At 37.7% G+C, this 20,432-nt stretch overlaps 1 protein-coding gene across 5 annotated transcripts in view; it reads left to right on the top strand.

The window, feature by feature from the left end:
• The window catches only part of CDC27 (cell division cycle 27), a 104,467-nt gene that overhangs the window by 54,754 nt on the left and 29,281 nt on the right, over window positions 1-20,432 (top strand). For all 5 annotated transcript variants that reach the window (XM_027873127.1, XM_027873126.1, XM_027873125.1 and 2 more), the window contains 6 exons: window positions 8,272-8,369; window positions 9,424-9,578; window positions 9,921-10,132; window positions 11,043-11,157; window positions 15,901-16,016; window positions 19,582-19,681. In XM_027873127.1, coding sequence (XP_027728928.1) covers window positions 8,272-8,369; window positions 9,424-9,578; window positions 9,921-10,132; window positions 11,043-11,157; window positions 15,901-16,016; window positions 19,582-19,681 — 796 coding nt within the window. The remainder of the gene's footprint in view (window positions 1-8,271; window positions 8,370-9,423; window positions 9,579-9,920; window positions 10,133-11,042; window positions 11,158-15,900; window positions 16,017-19,581; window positions 19,682-20,432) is intronic.

The following is a 20,432-nucleotide window of genomic DNA, read 5'->3' as shown; positions in this document are numbered from 1 at the left end:
GTCTGGAGAAACTTTTGGCTCTTATAAATCCTTTTGGCTCTTATAAATTAGTTTGGTAGGGGCAGCTAGATGGCGCAGTGGATAGAGTACGGGCCCTGAAGTCAGGAGGAATGAGTTCAAATCCAGCCTCAGATTAATCACTTGATACTTACTAGCTGTGGGACCCTGGGCGAGTCACTTAACCCGAATTGCCTTAAAAAAAAAGTCACTTTGGTATTAATATATCTACCATTTGGGAAGCTTTTCTTATTCCCTTGGCTGATGCATTATCTCACCTAAGAATTTTTAGTTAATTATAGGCAAATCAGATAATAATCACCAAAATTATGCTATCACTGACCTGTCTGTTCCTTATCTCTTTCCTTCCCATACATTATCATGAATGAATTAGTGAATGAATGAAAAAAGATTTATTAATGATTACACTGTGTCAAGTACTATGCTAAGCAGCAGGGATACAAATATAAAATCAAAGCCAATCCCTGCCTCAAAGAGCTTATGTTCTAATAAAAGTAGACTATATGTGTGTGTGTGCGTGTGTATCTGTGTGTGTATAAACAGAGACAGACAGACAGATATATATATACAGAGAGAGACAGACACAGACAGATAGATAGATAGATATGGTAACCATTTAAGAGCATTTTGGTCCTGAAAGTTAGTGAAAGTTGCAGAATGGAGCCTTAGGGGCTAGAGTGACATATCCCATCCAGAAACAAGGGTAAAATTAATTTGATCATAATTCCAGAAAAAAGAAAGGGGAGGGGAGTGCTAGGATAGGAAGGAGGGGAGAAAAGGGTAAGCACTCTTAAAATTTTAGAAATTCTTGGAAATACGGCTATCTGGCTTCCACAGACCACCCCAGGAAAAGACCTCCACCACTTGTTTTCCATCAGTAATTTCCTTATTACTATCAAGGAAGTTGTCATTCACCTAAACTCAAAATCTTGACATCATCCTCGACTCCTTCCTCACATCCAGTCTGTTGACAAGTCTTGTCGATTTTTTGCTAGCAATCTCTCTTGTATTATCTCTTCTACTCTCCATTGACACAGCAACACTCTAGTTCAGGCCCTCATCACTTTTAGAGTATAATAGTAATATAATAATAATAACAGCTGACATTTAGGTAGTACTTACTATGTGATAAGTGCTAGAGTAAGAACTTTACAATTAATATCTCATTTGATCCTCACAACAACCTTAGAAAGTAGATGCCCCTTTTACGGATGAGGAAACTGAGGGTTGCATAGCTAGTAAGTATTTGAGGTCAGATTTGAACTTAGGCTGACTCCAGGCTCAGCATGATATCCACTGTTGCCACCCAGCTGCCCTAGGTAGTAGCTGAATATCATAGTAGCCTAATTTGGTCCCCTTGCCTTGTGTATTTACTTATCGTAATCAACCTTTATGAATCTGCCAAAGTGATTTTCCCAGAGTAGATCAGATCAGGTGGACACACACACACACACACACACACTCTCTCTCTCTCTCGGTAACTTCCAGTGGCTCCTATTACCTCCAGGATCAAATGCAACGTCCTTTGTTGCATTTAAAGCTTCTCACAACCTATCCCCCTCCTACCTTGCCAGTCTTCTTATTCTTCATTCCCCTCCACACACTCAACAGTCTAGCTATATTGGCCTACTGGTTCCTCAAACATCACACTTCATCTCCCATCTCTCTGCCTTTGCATTGACTATCCTTCATGTCTGGCACACTCTCCTTCCCTGCTTGCACCTCAACTTCCTTCAAGACTCAGCTCACATCCACCCCACTTTCTTCAAGAAGCCTTTCCTTGTCCCCCCATATTCTAGTGCCTTCACCTTTCAGATTATCTTCTGTGTACTCTGTACATATTTTTATATTACCAGTTTTTAGGACAGTGCTGGGCACAAAGTAAGGCCTTACTACGTGTTTGTTGACTAACTGGCTGGTGGATTTATAGGTCTCTTCAAGTAACTGGCAAATATAATGGCAGTTATTGTGGACAGATGTTATGGCAGAGACCTGGAAGTCATAAATTTTAAAACTAGAGATTTGCTTTTTCAAGGATGAAAACTATGGCATTTCATCAGTTATGATCATCTATGGAAGATTAGGGCATGTTAGGCTCCAAATAGTTGTGTCATTTCTGGGAGGGAGTTGAGATTTCTTTCCTGTTCTAGAGCGGGGAACAAAAGACTGATGAAGAATTGGAGAATAGCTGGTAGTGGTGGGTGTTGAAGAGATGTAGTAACAGAGGAGAAGTGCGACATGCTCGAATTAACAGAGGTCTTTGAGAGCTTGTTATCTCACATGCCCCCATTGTTACATCTCAAGGAAAAATAGGCAATTCTTTAGTGCTTTGAGAGTTCGAGGTGGCAATGGTCTGGGAGCATGATAGATGGGTTTGTACAGTTAAGCATCCCTGACACATGTAGAGAGAGAACAAAATAGCTTCCTTCTTCCCTCTAGAGTATCTTATTACTTATTTTAATATATGTGGTGGATGGAAGTAGAATTGAATTCCCAAAGTAGGGCAGTTCTACCTAGAAATGTTTATCTTAGATGTCACATATCTATTTACAGTAAAACTCCACATAGTATTCTAGGTGCATACCTACCACAGTTTTGTACATGGGGGCAATATGTATTCTAGTATAATTTCTGATAATGCCCAGCATTTGGTTGATTCTTTTTAGGGGAGGGTTATGTGTGGGGGTGGAGGATGGGGTGGAGAGGAGAATGTGATGTGGAGAATTGCCAGAACACATTAATGTTAGGGAATAGTCAGAATGAATCTTAAAGATTCCTTTCTGAACTATCACCTTCAGATAACTTCCACCATCATCAGAGGCTTGGAAGGAATGAACGAAAAAGCACTTATTAAGCATTTACTATGTTCAAAGTACCGTGTTAAGTGCTGCGGATACAAATAGAAAAAGCAAGATAGTCAGGGAGCTCATCTCCTAATAGGTGGAGACAGTGCGTACACGAGGATTGATTGTAGGGAGTATGGAAAGAACCAGTGGTCCTTAGGATGCTGCATCTTTAGTATCAGTTCTATTGATAAAACCATATCCCTGACTTTAAACCATGTAACAGTAGCAAGGAATTTGGTGGTGAGAACTTTTCTTTTTCTATGTATGCAGTAGCTGTGGCTGCTTCCCTCGACAGCTTTATGGACAGGCTGGAAGCAAGGTGGTGCTATTCCCCGGCCCTTGGGCACAGGATTCTGGACTACTCCCACAGGGGTCTGAGGGAAAATGGTGATCAAAGTGGTGGTGGTGGTGGTGGTGGTGGTGGTGATGATGGTGGTGGTTTGTGCTACCTGTAATCTAGTTCCTTTCAAGCCCTCCTCCTCCTTTTGCTAGTGTATAGTGGTAGGAACGCTGTATTTGGAATCAGGAGAGGCTTGAGTTTAGAGTACAGAAATATCTTTCTATATTATGAAGCAGTCCTTAAGTACAGATTATTTGCATCCCCAGCTCTTTGTCCAGCACATGGTAGTCTCTTAATAAATGCTTGTTGATTGATTGAGCTAAACAATTTACTGCTGTACAACTTGACTTGGCTTAATAACTGGTTATTTCATGGTACCAATATATTTTTTCCCATGCCATCTAACTCTTAACACTTGGGGAAGCTCCTAGTTGAGTTCCGTTTACAACCTCTCAGTTTCATATTTAATCTGTCTTCTCTAAATCTGGGAAACCAAACTTCCCCAGTTCCCTTTTTTTTTTTTTTATTTAAATGGAATCTGCCCAGCAACTCCTTTTAATACCTATCTACAAAGGCCCTTCAGCAGCTACTTTCTTATTCTTTTGTCTTGACAAACATATTGACTGTCTTATTAGTATGTAAGTTCCTTGAGGGCAGAGACTGTTTCAGTTTTGTCTTCATATCCCCCGTACTTAGCACAATTATACACAGTAGGTGCTTAATAGATGTTTGTTAATTGATTGGCTTGTTGATACCTGTCTGTTGCTCAGGATAGCTTCCCATCTGAGATCCAAACATCACTCTTTTCCTCCTATCCCTTTTGGACCTCCCTGCTCACCTTTTTTGTCGTTGTTCAGTCGTATCTAACTCTTTGTGACCCCATTGATCATAGCACACCCAGGCCCTTCTGTCCTCCACGATCTCTCAAAGTCTTTCCAAGTTCATGTTTGTTATTTCCATGATACTATCTGTCCATCTTATCCTCTTCTGTCCCCTTTTCCTTTTGCCTTCAGTCTTTCCCAACATCATGATCTTTTCCAGTGAGTTCTGTCTTCTCGTTGTGTAGCCAAAGTATTTAAGCTTCTGTTTCAGCATTTGGCCTTTCAATGAGTAGCCTGAATTAATGTCTTTAAGTATTAATCGATTTGACCTCTTTGCTGTCCAAAAAGTTTTCTCTAGCACTGTAATTCAAAAGTGTCGATTCTGTGGCACTCAGTTTTTCTTATAGTTCAACTCTCACAGCCATGCATTGCTACTGGAAAAACCATAGCTTTCACTATACAGATCTTTGCCAGCAAGGTCATGTCTCTGCTTTTTAGTATGTCACTTGGATTTGCCATAACTTTCCTTCCAAGAAGCAAGTGTCTTTTAATTTCATGGCTGTAGTCAGTGTCAATGATCTTTGAGCCCAAGAATGTAAAATCTTACATTGCTTCCATTTCTTCTCCCTCTATTTGCTAGGTAGTGATGGGATCACTATGGTCTTAATTTTTTTGTTATTAAGCTTCAAGCTAGCTTTTACACTCTCCTCTTTTCACCCTCATCAAGAGGCTTCTTAAATCCTCTTCACTCTCTGCCATCAGAGTGGTATTGTTACGCATGTCTGAAATTGTTGATATGTCTCTCAGCTTTTGGTTCATCCAACCTGGCGTTTCACATGATATACTCTTCATACAAGTTATGAGTTAAGTTAAATAAGGTACAGCCCTGTGCTCCTTTTCCAATCTTAAACCACTCAGTTGTTCCATGTTCAGTTCTGACTTGCATCTTGGCCTGTATCCAGGTTCCTCAGGAGACAAGTAAGATGATCTGGTACTCCCATCTCTTTGAGGACTTAACACGTTTTGTTGTGAACCACACAGTCAAAGGCTTTAGTGTAGTCAATGAAGCAGAAGTAGATGTTTTTCTGGAACTTAGCAATTTGGTCCCTAGTTCCTCTGCCTCTTCAAAAACCAGCCTGTTCTTCTGGTAATTCTAGTTTAACATATTGCTGAAGCCTAGCTTGCAGAGTTTTAAGCATAACCTTGCTGGTGTGTGAGATGAATTCAATTGTTCAGTAATTTGAACATTCCTAGGCATTTCCTGTCTTTAGAATTGGGACATAAATATCACCTCCACTAGCTTTATTGTTAGCAATGCTTCCTAGGGCCCACTTGACTTAATTCCCCAGCATGTCTGGCTATAGATCGGTAGCTACACCATCATGGTTATGGGGCTGTTAAGATTTCTTTATATAGTTATTTTGTATGTTCTTGCCACCCCTCCTTAACCTCTTCTGCTTCTGTTAAATCCCTACCATTTTTGTCTTTTATTATGCCCATTTTTGCAAGAAACTTAGATCTCTTGTCTTTCCCATTCTCTTATTTTCTTCTATTTCTTTGCATTGCTCATTTTTTTTTAAAAAAAAGTCTATTTTTATTTATTTATTTTGGGGAGGCAGGCTAGGCAATGGGATTAAGTGACTTGCCCAGGGTCACACAGCTAGTAAGTGTTATGTGTCTGAGGCCGGATTTGAACTCAGGTCCCCCTGACTCCAGGGTGGGTGCTCTATTACTGTGCCACCTAGCTGCCTGTAAGGTTCTTGCAAGCATCAAATTATATCCTATGTGAAGGGGCAGCTAGGTGGTACAGTGGATAGAGCACTGGCACAGGAGTCAGGAGGACCCGAGTTCAAATCTGGCCTCAGACACATAACACTTACTACTGTGTGACTCTAGGCAAGTCACTTAACTCCAAACCCCCCAAAAAATTATATCCTGTATGTAAAGCTCTTTGTAAACCTTAAATGCCAACTGTAATTATTACATTGCCTGTATATCACCTCTTGGCTCATTATATAATGAGTATTTTAAATCCCACCTTTATATTCATATCATCACACTTAAACAGGACAATTATTGTATACCTGATAGTCATAATTCATATGTCATCAGCTTATTGTTGTTCAGTTGTTTCAGTCATTTCTGACTTTCTGACCCCATTTGGGGTTTTCTTGGCAAAGATACTGGAATGGTTTGCCATTTCCTTCTCCAGCTCATTTTATAGATGAGGAAACTGAGGCAAACAGGATTAAGTGACTTGCCCAGGGTTACATAGCTAGGGAGATGAGTCTTCCTGACTTTAGGCCAGGCACTCTATCCACTGAGCCACCTAAGTGCCCCTCAACTTACTGTAGTTTGAGTTATTTCTCTTCCTACCAGATTCTTCTCTTATACTTAGCCCAACTTCAACCCATTCATTATGAATGAATAAATGAAAATATCATTCTTCACTCCGTGTTCTTGGATGCTGCTCCTCTCTAACCTCAGTTTCCCCCATCTGTAAATTAGGAGGTTGGACTAAATGGCTTCTATATCTGTATCTGTATATCTATGTTGGTTTCTATTTCATTTGATCCTATGAATCTGTGATAATTCTGTATTGTTAGGATTTAAATAATCTTTGCTATATTGCTCTGAGAAGCTTTAAAAAAAAATCTAGGTGGATTATGTCCGTGAATTCCCTTTTTGTCCGTGTGTCTATGAACTGATATTAGACTGACTTTTAAAAACATGGATTTCCCTGCCACAGAAAAATTTATCTTTTCCATAATTGGTTATACATTTTTTTATTCATTTATCTTACATCTTATTATAGATTCCACTGTCTACCAGGTTTGAAAAAGAAGATTTTGGGGCTATAGAATTTTTCTTGCAAAGAGATATTATATTGACAATTAATTCAATTATTAATCCAATTCAACAAACATTTATAAAGTGCCTAACAAAAATAACCTGTGCACCAAACGTTTACTTTGTGGTTGGCATCATCCTCCGGGACTGTGGCCATTTATGATGTTATACATTTCAGCTAACAGCATTACAATTTTTCCTTTGAAACTTCTTGCTTGGATGCCACCTGATGTTTCACAAAACCTTAAGAGTTTTACAAGAATCACTCCCGGGGCAGCTAGGTGGCGCAATGGATAGAGCACTGGCCCTGGATTCAGGAGGACCTGAGTTCAAATGTGGCCTCAGACCCATAACACTTACTAGCTGTGTGACCCTGGGCAAGTCACTTAAACCCATTGCCTAACCAAAAAAAAAAAAAAAAAAAGAATCACTCCCATGTTAGTTTTCCTGGATATCTCTTCTCTCCTTCTAAAATATGACTTATCCTAGTGTTCTTCTATAGAAGTAAACTTTTTAGTCATTTTGATACTTAGATCATTTTAAGTCCCTATCTTGACAGTAATAATAACTAATGTTTATATAGCTCATAAAGTTTGTAAAATGCTTTATATAAGTTATCTCAAAAATCATTATGTCCTAGATCAGGGGTGGGGAACCTGTAGCCTCGAGGCCACATGCGGCCTTCTTGACTGAGTCCAAGTTTTACAGAACAAATCATTTTATTAAGGGGATTTATTCTGTGAAGTTTAGATTCAGTCAAAGGGTCACACTTGAGGACCTAGAGGGCCACTTGTGGCCTGAAGGCCACAAGTTCCCCACTGCTGTCCTAGATTGTCTGTGATATAGGCCTTTTTGTAAGGACAGCAGAATTTCTTGCCCCCTTTGCTTAAGCAAAAGCTTTTGTGACAGTTATCTTCATTTGTGACAAAAGAGCTTTTATAGTCACAGTAAAGTCAGGTGATACATATATTCCTTTCAAATATGCCATAATTAAGGCACTTTAAGGATAGTCACTCATCTTTCCCAGAAGTTAAAAATAAGGTTTGAGTACCTTAATGAATTATTTCCATTCAGGACTTGAATTTGTTAGGTGTCTGATAGGAAAGAAAAGCTAGCATTTTGTATATCAGGGAGGTGGTGGATAGCTCATTTAATTTTATTCAAGTTTCTCCTAATTTAGGTGTATGTGTGCTTCCACCTGACAGCTGGTTTGAACTGACCTATTGGAGTCATAGTTGAAGGGTGATAAGTAGGGGGAATTGACACTTCAGGGAAGCATTGAGGAAGAGGACCCTTTGTGCTTACATAAGGTGTATCTTTTTCTATTCCGTAATTATCTTTATTCTAAATGTTGTGGGTTCTCTTTCTTGTTTAAACTATTTGTTTTTCTCTACAGCAAGACAGATCGACTTGCCAAAGGATCAGAATGTTACCAAAAGAGCCTTAGTTTAAATCCTTTCCTCTGGTCCCCTTTTGAATCATTATGTGAAATAGGTAGGTTTGTAGAGGTGGGTTTTTTGTTTTTCCCCTGTGCTTTTTCTTTTTCTTTTTCTTTTTTTAAGAGGAAAAATATTTACCTACAGAAAAGGTTTTTCTTTCCAAAGGCTTACTGAGACAATATTGGAAGCATGATCATCAGTTGGGGTTAAATGCTTGTTGAGACTTGATTTAGGGATTTACCCCTGCTTATATATCTGAACATCTATGACTTTTTAGTGGTGAATTTGTTAGAAATATTAAATTGTTAATCTTTACTATTTAGAACTTTTTAATGTTAAGTATACTATTTCTACCATTGGGTATTGGGAATACAGTACTGGTAAGATGTGTACTTATTAATTTTTAATAAAAGATATTCACAGATTGTCAAAGACTGAAACTATTATATGGATAAAGCACGAATTCATGCTTTAAGTGGGGAGGAGAGGTACCTAAATATTTTAGGATGGCTGGAAAACTAGTGGCAAGCACATACTATAAATCAGTGCTGTCAAACTCAAATAGAAACAGAGGCCACTAAACCGTACTTAGCATGACCTGTGGGCCTCATGTTGGCTTAGAAAATCACATTAATTATATCTGTGTTTTATTGTATTCTTTATTTTTGTTAAATATTTCCCAATAATATGGGCCACATGAGAGTGTGGGCTGCTTCCAGCCATGTGTTTGACATGTGCTGTAGTTGTACTTTTATTATAACATCATATCCTCTCTCCTTGGGATTTTAGGAATGATTAAATTGCTTGCTGTGAACTAGGTAACCATTATCCCTCTTGTGTATATCCTATTCTCTCTGAAAAACAACAAAGGCAGAAATAGTCTCATTGTAGTGTGGTTTCAGCTTTATTTTAGAAAGACAAATCTGAGCCATCTGAGAAAGATGGGGGAGGAGCTGGATTAAGATAGAAAATTACAAAATCATTTGCAGTGTTCAGCGAATTTTAAGCTTGTGTACATCTTAGGTTTATTCAAGTTATTTTTGTTTTAAGTTTGAAAAGATTTTAACCATTATAACCTTGCTGGGGGGGCGGTCTTTTTGTCTTCACAGGTGAAAAGCCAGATCCTGACCAAACATTTAAATTAACGTCATTACAAAACTTTAGCAGCTGTCTGCCCAACACTTGCACAACCCTAGTATCTAATCACAATTTATATCACAGACAGCCTGAGACAGTTCTGATGGAAACACCCCAAGATACAATTGTAAGTTTTTCGAACTTTAATGTTATACAAATTAGAATCATTGATACAAACTAATACATTTTAGTTGACATGATGACAAGAGAAACAGCCTGTTATTGTGTGCAGAGTCTCTACCAAGAGTCAGAAAGTCCTGGCTTCAAGTCCCTCTGCTATGTGGGTGATCCTGGGCAAGTTACACAACTTCTCTCAGCCTTGGTTTCCTCATCTGTAAAATGAAAATGATATCAAGAATTTCACAGGTTTATTGTCAAATGAAATAACATATAATGTTTTGCCAACTTGTTTGCAAAACATGTAAAGCACCACATGTGTCGTTATTATCATAGAAATTTTCTGTTTCAGGAATTAAACAGACTGAATTTAGAATCCTCCAATTCAAAATACTCCTTGAACACAGATTCTTCAGTGTCTTATATTGATTCAGCTGTAATTTCACCAGACACTGTCCCCCTTGGAACAGGAACTACCATACTGTCTAAACAGGCTCAAAATAAACCAAAAACTGGGCGGAGTTTATTAGGAGGACCAGGCGCTCTTAGCCCTTTAACTCCAAGGTAAGGTAAATAGTGCTTATTTTGTACTATACTACAGCAGTTAACTTGAGGGCTACTAAAAATTGAAGCAAATGTTGAATCAACAACCAACTTGTTCTGTTTTCAGAAAATGAAGTAATTTAAGTACAGTAAGTGCAGTTTTTCTAATTGGATTATTAAATGTTAGATAAAATACTCTTAATGCTATGCCTTAGATATTGCATTCAGGTTTATTGTTTCTCTAGTATATGCCTGTAAATATATATTTAGTATATAGTGATGAACCTTTTGAAATGTTGCACCTTTTAAATGGCTAAATAGGGAAAATAAAATCATAGTTTGAAAATTATAATTTGCCAGAATATGCTGGAGAAAGTAGAAAGGTGTTTGAAGATCCATTGAAACCCATGGGGCTGGGCTGTTTGTGTGTGTGTTTTTATAATAGTAATTTGTGATACACCATTGAAATGCAAGTCACTATTCCCTTCTCCCCAGAGGGACCAAGAGTATGTTGGTACAAGGTTTCATATGGAAGGCACTTCTACATACTTGGCTTCAGTTGCCACAGGAGCTCTTCTGATTAGATTGTCATGACTGGCTCTTTCAAATACAGACTAAAGTTCAATTAATCTCATGACTTCAAAATTGATTCCATCAGTGGAGTGTCTTTTATGAAAGCAACTTTCTAAATTTCTTTAAGCATCTACTTCTGTCAGCAATTGCTATACAATTTAATTTTCATGCTATATTTTTAGTCTTGGGTAGAATTCAATTCACAGTCATCAATTACTGCCAAGCTACCCCTCAAATCCTCAGACTAATTGACCATTCGCTTCTTTTACTAATTTAAGTATACTTCTAATTCAAGTATACTGCTTCTTTATGTATGACTTGATGACTTTTTGACACCTTGATTTCAACCTCTTCTCAGTTTTGGGATACTGCCACTAGAAACTCCAAGTCCTGGAGATGGATCATATCTACAAAACTACACTAACTCGTCTTCTGTAATTGACGTGCCATCCACAGGAGCCCCCTCAAAGAAGGTACCTTGCCTTTGAAATGCTGTTTTGATCTTGTTTAAAAATAATCAGTTGCAAATTCTAGTCAGTTTACAAAATTAGTATTTCAGGAGTCTTAAGCAGTGTGAAAATTGACTTTCTAATTTTTCCATTGTGGCAAAGGGAGCATGTCAAGACATGATGATGGCATTTCCTTGAGGGTTGTACAACTAAAAAGGTACTTAAAAAGTAAAAGCAAAGGAACCCTAGTGGGAAAGATAGCAGCTTGGGGAACCTGGGAAGGCCTCATTGTGAAATGTGGCTTTTGATCTGAGTCCTAAAGGAAACCAGGGATGCTAAGAGACACAGATAAGGGAGAGCAATCCACATATTGGGAAGAGCCAGTGCAAAGGCAAAGAGATGAGAAATGAAGCGTCCTGTGTAAAGTACAAAAGGGAGGCCAGTATGGCTGGACGATAGCAGTATGTGGAAGAGAGTAATGAAGAAGGCTGAAAAGGTTGTGAGGAGCTTTAAATGCCAGATGACTAATATTTGATCCTAGAATAGTTATTATGGAACTACTGGAGTTTATTGAGTAGGGCAGTCAGGGAAGAGAGGGTAAGTACACTTTAAGAAAATCACTTTGGCAGTTATGTAGAGGGATAGTTTGGAGAGAAGAAAGACCTGAGTCAGGAGACCAACTCAAAGACTATTATAATAGTCGAGATGAGGGTTGAGGAGGGCCTGAACTAGAGTGATGGCTGTGTGAGTGGAGAGAAGGTACATATATGAGAGATGTTGTAGAGATAGAAATGCAAGATTTGACAATTAATTTGATGTGTATGAGGGCTGAGTGAAAGTGATTAGTCCAGGCCAACGATGTGGTTGCAAATCTGAGTAACTAGAAGAATGGTGCTGCCCTCAAAAATGATGTAGAAATTTGAAGGGTGGGTTTGGGGAGGAAAAATAATGAGTTCTCTTTTGGGCATGTTAACTTTGAGATGCCTCTGGAGCAGCCAGTTCAAAATAGAAACAGGATAAATATTTGTTGGTTGATATAAACTCTCTGGGCCTTAGTTTTTCTCATCTGTAAAATGAGGAGTTAGATCTGATTTCTAAAAGCCTTTCCATCTCAAAATGGTAAGATTTATAGTCTAGAGTAGCTCAATATGAGTACTGAAACTTATAAAGTTACTAGGAAAAGGTCATCGGAGCCATTTATGTGATGTCAAGGAACATTCTCTAGGCTAAATAAAAAAAAATATGCATTATCAGTCTAAGAATATATACTCATACGTGGATGTTTTCCCCTTTTAAAGGAAAATTTGGAATATATAAATGAATTAGCTCAGAATTAATTTGTTCATTGATTAAAACCAGTTTTTAAGTCCTCGAGTTTATTAATGGCTAGTGTTCCAGAAGTTCCTCATTTAAGTTAATTGTTTAAAATTTGCTATGCATTTTCCCATAGAAAACTATGTTTTACTTGGTGACTAGTTTTCCTGGGTTAAGTTCCTCCAAAGCCTGTTTAATCCATAACAAAGCTCAGTTGTAGTAATAACAATCTGAGTTTGGAGTCTTGAAGGCCAGAAGTCATTCCTTCTCCCTTCCTAAGCACGTGGATAGTCCTCGGCAAAAAAAAAAATATTAAATGGTTAGATTTAGCATTGATATCTTCCCACTTCCTTTTCCTCTACCCATCTCTCCCAGGTACCCAGTGTTCTCCTGTTGCCTTTAGTCGCCACTTTGTAAGTCTACCCCGTTATGTCTCAACTCACCATTTCTTTAACTTTCCAAATCAAAATATCCTTCCTAGTATACCACACTCTTATTTGTTGTCTCCCTCTACAGAATGTAAGCTCCTTGGGAGCAGGGCCTGTCTTCTTTTTTGTTTTTGTATCTACAACATTTAGGACAGTACTTGGCATATCTTAAGGCCTTATCTTTATCCAAAAATCCTTCCCTTTCGCCCAGTCTCCAATTAGAGAAAAGCTTCTCAAATATTTCTTATTAAATTGTGAATTACTGTCTTTTTTCTTTTCTAATCTTTGAACCCAACTGAATCTCTAATTCAGTCAGTGTGAAAGTAAAGTGAAATTAAAATTTCAATTAGTGTTAGCCTAATTTTAAATGGTGGGTGTAAGTAATTCCTGCATCCTTCACCATACAGGTAAGCTGTCCCTGCCTAGATTTTTGCCCCTGAACTTAGCTCCCCAAAACTGTTCCTATTTTTCACTTTTTCTTCACTCCTCCACTTATGAACTCACAGATTTTCTAAAAGCTCCAAGAAGCTCACATGGCTATGATAGGGCTTCTAGTGTTAGGGACTCATCTAGAGAGTGATGACAGCTCTTTAGGTATGTGGAGGAATTGCCTATAATTGTATTGTTATTGTATTTGAATGGCTATGCTAATTTGTGATACTCATAAAGTTGTGCTGTTTTAGGAACTGTGAGAATATAAATGAAATATAAAGTGTGGTCCCTTCCTAAGGACATTAGATTATAATTTAGGAAATATGGAGATATAGGCCTTGACTTACTTGATCAGTTCTTGAAGGATTGCTAAGATTTGGAAAGACAGAAGGTGGGAAAAGGGATGAATGTATGTATAAGTATGATAATGTGGTCAGGTCAAGGTGAAGCTATTGTAAATTAATTTTTTATTCAAAGTTAATACCATTTTAGTCAATATAATGTCTAATTTTTGTGGACCTGTATGAATTTGAATATCTAATTAAAAGTAACTAGTTATACTTAGTTTTGGTGTTTTTAAGTTAATAGGCATTTTAGGTAAACAGCCTTTTCTATGCCCTGAATAGAGTTAATATTAGGTAGTGGTAGGACAGGTTTGAGTAAGCAGGGTAATACCAGATCATGGATAGCCTTAAAAGCCAAGTAGAAGACTAGACAATGGAAGCAGTGGATGTAGGTCTGTGGGTGTTTTGGTTTTTGGATTTTTTTTTTAAGCAAAGCAGAAAAGTGATGAAATTATTGTTTTAGGGAGAGTAATAGCAGTGGTATAGAGGGAAAAGAGATGTTGTTGGGGTAATCTAAGTATGAAGTGAGGTGGCACATCATGGGAAATTTCAGAAAAAGAAGTAACAGATTAGTCACAGAAGATAAAGTATCCTGGCAGGCCATAGGTGGCAGTAGATCAAAAGAACTGGGTTAAAATTGGGGTTTGGAAAGTTATATATGTAGGAAACACAAAGGTCAAGAAGACAATAGGTCAAAGGCCAGATAAATAGAAATCAAGGGAATACAGGTGATTGAATACAGAAAGTTATCAAATGGGAAATCTGTAAGAGCTGAAGGAGGTAGAGAAATACATATGATCAAATACCTGATAATACTGCCAGCGGCCTAAAGAGCACAGACATTAAGGAAGCAAAGGGGAAAAGCAAACTAGTGAACAGGCACATACCATATAAGCACCTTGGCTGCTGTTATTTTCCTTCTTATCTTGAAGAGTTGATCCTGAGCAAACCTGAGTAGAGGCCCTCAGGTGAAGACAGCTAAAAATAGCCAACTTGATAGTAAGTATGGGGGAAATTCTGATAGATGAAAGGAAGTAAATTTTGACTGTAGGGTTTGAGCATGAATGATGATGAAATTGATGTTGAATATAGTGAGCTTGTGGTGGTGGGACATCTTGTGTTTAATAGGAGGTTGGAAATAAGAGAAAGGAGTCTAACCTAGTGGTAACCATTTGGAATTATCAACAAACATAGGGGAAGCCATGAAAACAAATGAGTTCTATTAAGCAAAAGAGTAGTCATAGGGCTGAAGAATAGGTAGTGTCCTCAGGGAGAAGAAATAAAAGAATAAAGATAATGTCCTTATTATTAAAGTCAAGGATGGAAAAGTCTTTCCAGAAGGCTATGGTGGAGGGTCTGGAGGCAGAGGGATGGAGTCAGCAGTGTTGAATATTGACCTAGAGAGGTCAAACAGAATCAAAACATAGAAAAGACAATTGGATTTAACCGGAAGGTGGTTTAAGAGCCTATAAGGTAATGGGAGGCCAATCAATATCAAATTATGGAAGGTTGGGTTAAGGAATGGGAAATGCACTGGGAAAGGTGGGGAGAAGGGAAAGGGTATGGAAGCAGCAAATATAATACATTTGTTTAAGAAATTTGGCTGTGAAAGGAAGTAGAAATAGAATATATATAGCGGGAACAGCAAGGTCAAGTGAAGGTTTTTTCCAATCTAGGAGAGACAGTGGAAGGAGAGAGATTGGAGATGCTGGAGAGCAATGGATAAGTTCAGGAGCAACGCTACTCAGAAATTGGGAAGTATTGGGATAGAGCTCTCTCCTTCATAAATTTCTATAGTACTTATTATCTTTTCTATTTATTTGGCCCTCAGCAGATAACTTCTTTCTATTATTCCTTATCTTTTTGTGTATATAATTCCCTTGTCCAGATTGTAAATCCCTTGAGGGCAGGGATTGAGTCTATTGGTTCCTGTATCCCCTAGTTTAGGTACTTAGTGCCCTACCCATAAGTATCTAGTTAATATATATAGATTTCATAGGGGAGTTTCCTTCTGTGTTTGATGTAAGAAGTAGTATAGAGATGCAGTTATATTGAGAGGAGGGTGAAGATACTCTCTATGTCTGAGCTTAGGTGAAGTAGAAATAATGATTTAATACTCTCAGCTACAGCAGTGGTCATATATGCTAGGAGACCTTTGTACATGTATCTGGAAAAATATATGACTAAGTTTGTGATTCACAGTGCGATTATTGCCACAATAGCAAACATAAAAATTTTGTGTTATGCAGTCTGTTGGCAGAATCAGCCAAGCTGGAACAAAGTCTGTCTTCTCACAGAGTGGAAATAGTCGAGAGGTAACTCCAATCCTTGTTGCACAAACACAAAGTTCTGGCCCACAGACAAGGTATTTATTGGTATTTTTCTCCTACATTTGTCTAGTTTTCTTTGCAGTTCTTACCCTGAGGCACCATGGTTTTTCATAGTTTCTTGATCTAGGGCAGGTTTTGACTTTTCCAGTGTTTGGAATCTCAACATGACTTTTTAAAACATAAAATTGCCCAGTTTTGAGTTTTTATGCATCTTTATATAATTTACATTGAATCTGAAGCAAAACTACACTGTCCTTGCTTCAGTAAAATGATTAAACTTGTATAACTAGTGTATTTTAAACCTTTTTTCATTGAATTCCTATTGCAATTAAAAATAAAAGGCTGCCAGCTAATTAAAACATCTTAAACCTAACTAATCATCATGTAAATTTATATCCAAAGTAAACATTTCAAATTGCCCAGATAAAGTATTTTCTGCCTATATATGTGTTTTACTTAAAGGGTTGATTTTTGGCAGTCTCTACCCTTTCTTGTGTTTGATTTCTGAAAACTATGCCCGTATGTGGGTCTTTGGAATAAGGCTCCAGTTTTCTTAAAAGAACTTATATATGAATGAGGGGTACATTCCTGATTTGGCAATGAATAAATCATAAATGGGAATAATAGTGTGTCATAACAAAGATACAACAACAATTGAACAGCATATCTATTACTTCAAATAATAAACTCATATTCTGTCATAAAATAGACAAAAATATAATAAAAGTAATGTAATAATACCTGATATATTTATGTTGTACATTAAAGTTTATAAGGTTTATCAGATTCATAACTCCTCTGTGAGGTAGGCAATACACAAGATACTATTATACCCATTTTACAGATGAGGAACTGAGGTTCAAATAAGTTAATAACTTACCTATAAGTCAGATAGCTGTTATGTTGGATTTGAACTCAGGCCTCTCTTAACTCTGTACCTTGACTATAAGGAATATATAAAAATACAGTCATACTTTATCAAAAATTCAGCCTAAAACTATTATGATGGCTATATTAAATGTTAATTAAAGACTTAATTAACAATAGCCCTGTTTGCCTTCTTAGAATTGGAGGGGGGGGGAATTAAGTATGATTCATATAGCCTAAGTGTCTCCTTAAAAAAAAAAAAAGTAGCCCGAGGCAATTTGAGGTACTTACTTTTTCCTCCAAACATCAATTGTCCTATAGCAATGTTCAGGATTTTCCTCGAAGTGCTTTATTCCTTCTTGAGAATCTATTGACAACTGTAAGAGCATTTCAGACTTCATTAGAAAGCCATAAAACAGGGCATTAACAAAGGAAGCAGAAATTTTGAAGCATATCTCCCAGAATCAATTGATAAAGCTAGATTTGGGCAGCATCCTGATTTTTCTTGCACCTCCCCAGTATTGGAATAAAAACATTTAGCATTTGTGTATACGTTCAAGAGAGCACATTTTGAGAAGCAGGGAGAGATGAATACCTCTGTTGTTTAGGATGGTGTTCTTCCTATGAAGTTACTTTGGCTAAGAGTTTTGGTGCTAATTCAAACTTGACTTCGATTTCAAAAATATGTCACCGTTTAGCAGTGCTCACAGAATTTAGTCGTGCAGACTCCCATTTACACAGCCTGTTTATATGTATGCACTTGATATAGCATTACCCATGTTTCAGCTCACTCACTCCATACCTTCCCATTTAAAGGCTAAATACCTCGCATTTTGCTGATTTTTTTTTTCCTGTGGAATTCCAGAGACTTTATAACCACCAGTGTCTTGGGCAAAACCAAGAAAGAAGACATTTTTCTTTGGCACCTTCCATATCTTACCACCTTTCCTCCAATCCCCACCCCTAGAACAGTGTTCTCTTGTGGTTCAGAGTCCCCCATTTGTGCATCCCTTTCCACAAATAGCCTTTTCAGGACCTGTCTTCCCAGACTGTTTCCTTTTAAAAAAGCTGCTTTCCTCCTATCCCTTCCCTAAAATCATATGTCTCCCAGAATTTCCCTCTAGCCTTCAGAGGCTTTCAGAAAGATTTTTTTCTGATTGGAGGTCTGATTTAAAACATTATCATTTATTATTGAGGATGACTGACTAATAGGTTTAATCTTGCCAATGGATATCTGCATTTTAAAGGGAAATTTGTCAACCCAAACAAATAGCCAATCAGATGATGACATAGGGAAACTATTTTTGAACAGGGATACTTTTCACCTACCCCTAATCTGTTCTAGGCTTCTGCTACTTTCTCTGACGCTCCTGATTCCCAAGGACAAGTTAATGGGATAGGGAGGAAGATGATCTCTTTCCTGTTGTTTCTATTTTTCCAAAAGGAGTAGAGATAACTCTTCCACCTTTCCTTCTACATATTCCCCCACTTATCTGGTATCTGGTGCCCCTGGGCACTTACCAGTGGTCTATTTATGAGAGATTTGTAGCCACAACCAGTTTCTTCCATAGGCTGAATGTTGCCATCATGTTGTCATAGTACCAGACCACTGTCTTCCAATGGGTCTTTAATGAAAATTTGCTCCCTGCTCCCCACCTCCTCCTTCCAAAACCCTTTTCTTCCTTCACGTTGCCACCTCTTCTGTGAATCCTTCCCTTATACTTTTAGTTAGAAGTGATTCCTCATTTCTTCTCATACCACTCTTACTTTTCCTATGTATTTCTCTAACATAGACATTTAGGTATTTATGTATGTGTCTTGTCCTTCCTTTCTCTTCCCACCTCAACTCTCCATCCCCACCACACACATACATACAATATACTAGATTGTAAGCTCTTTGGAGAGCAGGAATTGTGTCCTTTTTCATCCTTGTGTCCCTAGCACATAGCATAGAGCCTCATAAGGAAGGGTACTCAAGGCATGAATGTTTGTTGTGTTCAGTGGTGTTTTTTTTTACAAAGGCATTAATTCCCTGCGTAATTTGGAGTTTGATATACTCACTTTTGTCTAACACTTTGTAGTTTTCAAAGCTCTTTCACATATATTATTTCATTTGATCCTCACAACAACCCTGTGAGGCATCTCCATTTTACAGATGAGGAAACGGGGGCTCAGAGCAGTTAAGTGACTTACCCCAAGCTTTGCTGGCTTGTGAACTTGGCATGGTCTTCTGACTCCTAGTCTAGTGGGCTATAAAAGTTCTATTTTCTTAAGCACAAAAAGCCTTGTGGTGATGCATTGGTGTGGTTTGAAGAATTCTTTTGAGGAGGTGATATACATGTTAAAATTAGTGTTTATGTTAGCAACAATTTCAGAATGTATTCTTGGCGCAGCTGTTTTCCTACTGCCTTAGTCTTACTATATACTGAAGATAAATATTAAGATAAAATGGATTATGAATGAGTTTGTTGCCCTAGAGTCTTAGTGCATGTTATGAGGTTTAGAATAGCAATTTCAAATACAAGGTTGCTGTGCCCAGCAGTGTTACTGTAACATACAAAATTTAAATGTTGCACTTTCACAGAAATAGGAAAAAAAGCCAAAGTCATAACCTCTTGAGTTCACATCTGATTTTCTTAGTATCTCTTGAGTTGAAACAGTAATTAGCATTTTAACTTTTAAGATGAATTTTTAAAAGTATATCATTTCTTTAATAAACCTTTTTTTTAATAGTACAACACCTCAGGTATTGAGCCCCACTATTGCTGCTCCACCCAATGCACTGCCTCGAAGAAGTTCACGACTTTTTACTAGTGACAGCTCTACAACCAAGGTAACTGATTTAATGCTTACTCTACTGCAGAATTTTTGTTCATTGAGTCCTCCATCTCTAGTAGATAGTTACTTCTTTAAGTGATCATTTTGGAAGTTAAAATCATTCTAGGTATTCAAAACTATTTATCACTCTTTCTGTGGGTTTTTTGGTTATTGTTGGTTTTGTTTTGTTTTGTTTTTGTTTTTGAGACTAGGTTTCCCTATCTTGCCCAGACTGGAATTGAAGCTGCTACTCACAGGCCTGATGCCAATCCTAATATGGAAGCTTTTACCTGCTCTGTGTTTCTAACCTGAGCCAGTTTGTTCCTCCTTAAACAGCCAGATGATCCCCAACTCCGGGGGCCTGGTCATATTAGTGCCAGACTTAGTGTAGACACCTTATTGGCTTTAGTGCAACTATAGCTCAGCTCCCAAACTCAAGAGTTCTACCATCCTCTCCCAATACCACCTGTGTGCACTGCCATGCCTGGTCTTAAAAACTATCTGTGACAAGCCTTGTGGGTCCCTTATTAAGTCATCCTATGGATGGGGAAACATTGTATGGTTCTTAATGAAGGTCACTTAATATTGGCAATTAGTTCATTAGCCTTCAAGTACCCATGTAGTATTTCATATGCTTTTTTTCTTCTTTTGATAAATTAAAGCATATATGTACGTGCCACCAGCAACTATACTTCTGTTGACTGATTATAATGACTTTGATTTGTCAGTCTGCCTGTTGTTGCATTTAAAATTAGTGATTAAAGAAT

The sequence above is a fragment of the Vombatus ursinus genome, unplaced genomic scaffold, assembly GCF_900497805.2.
Source record: "Vombatus ursinus unplaced genomic scaffold, bare-nosed wombat genome assembly UNPS02014801.1, whole genome shotgun sequence".
NCBI lineage: Eukaryota > Metazoa > Chordata > Mammalia > Diprotodontia > Vombatidae > Vombatus > Vombatus ursinus.
The sequence above is the reverse complement of the archived record's forward strand: the minus strand, read 5'-3'. Positions and strand labels throughout refer to the sequence as shown.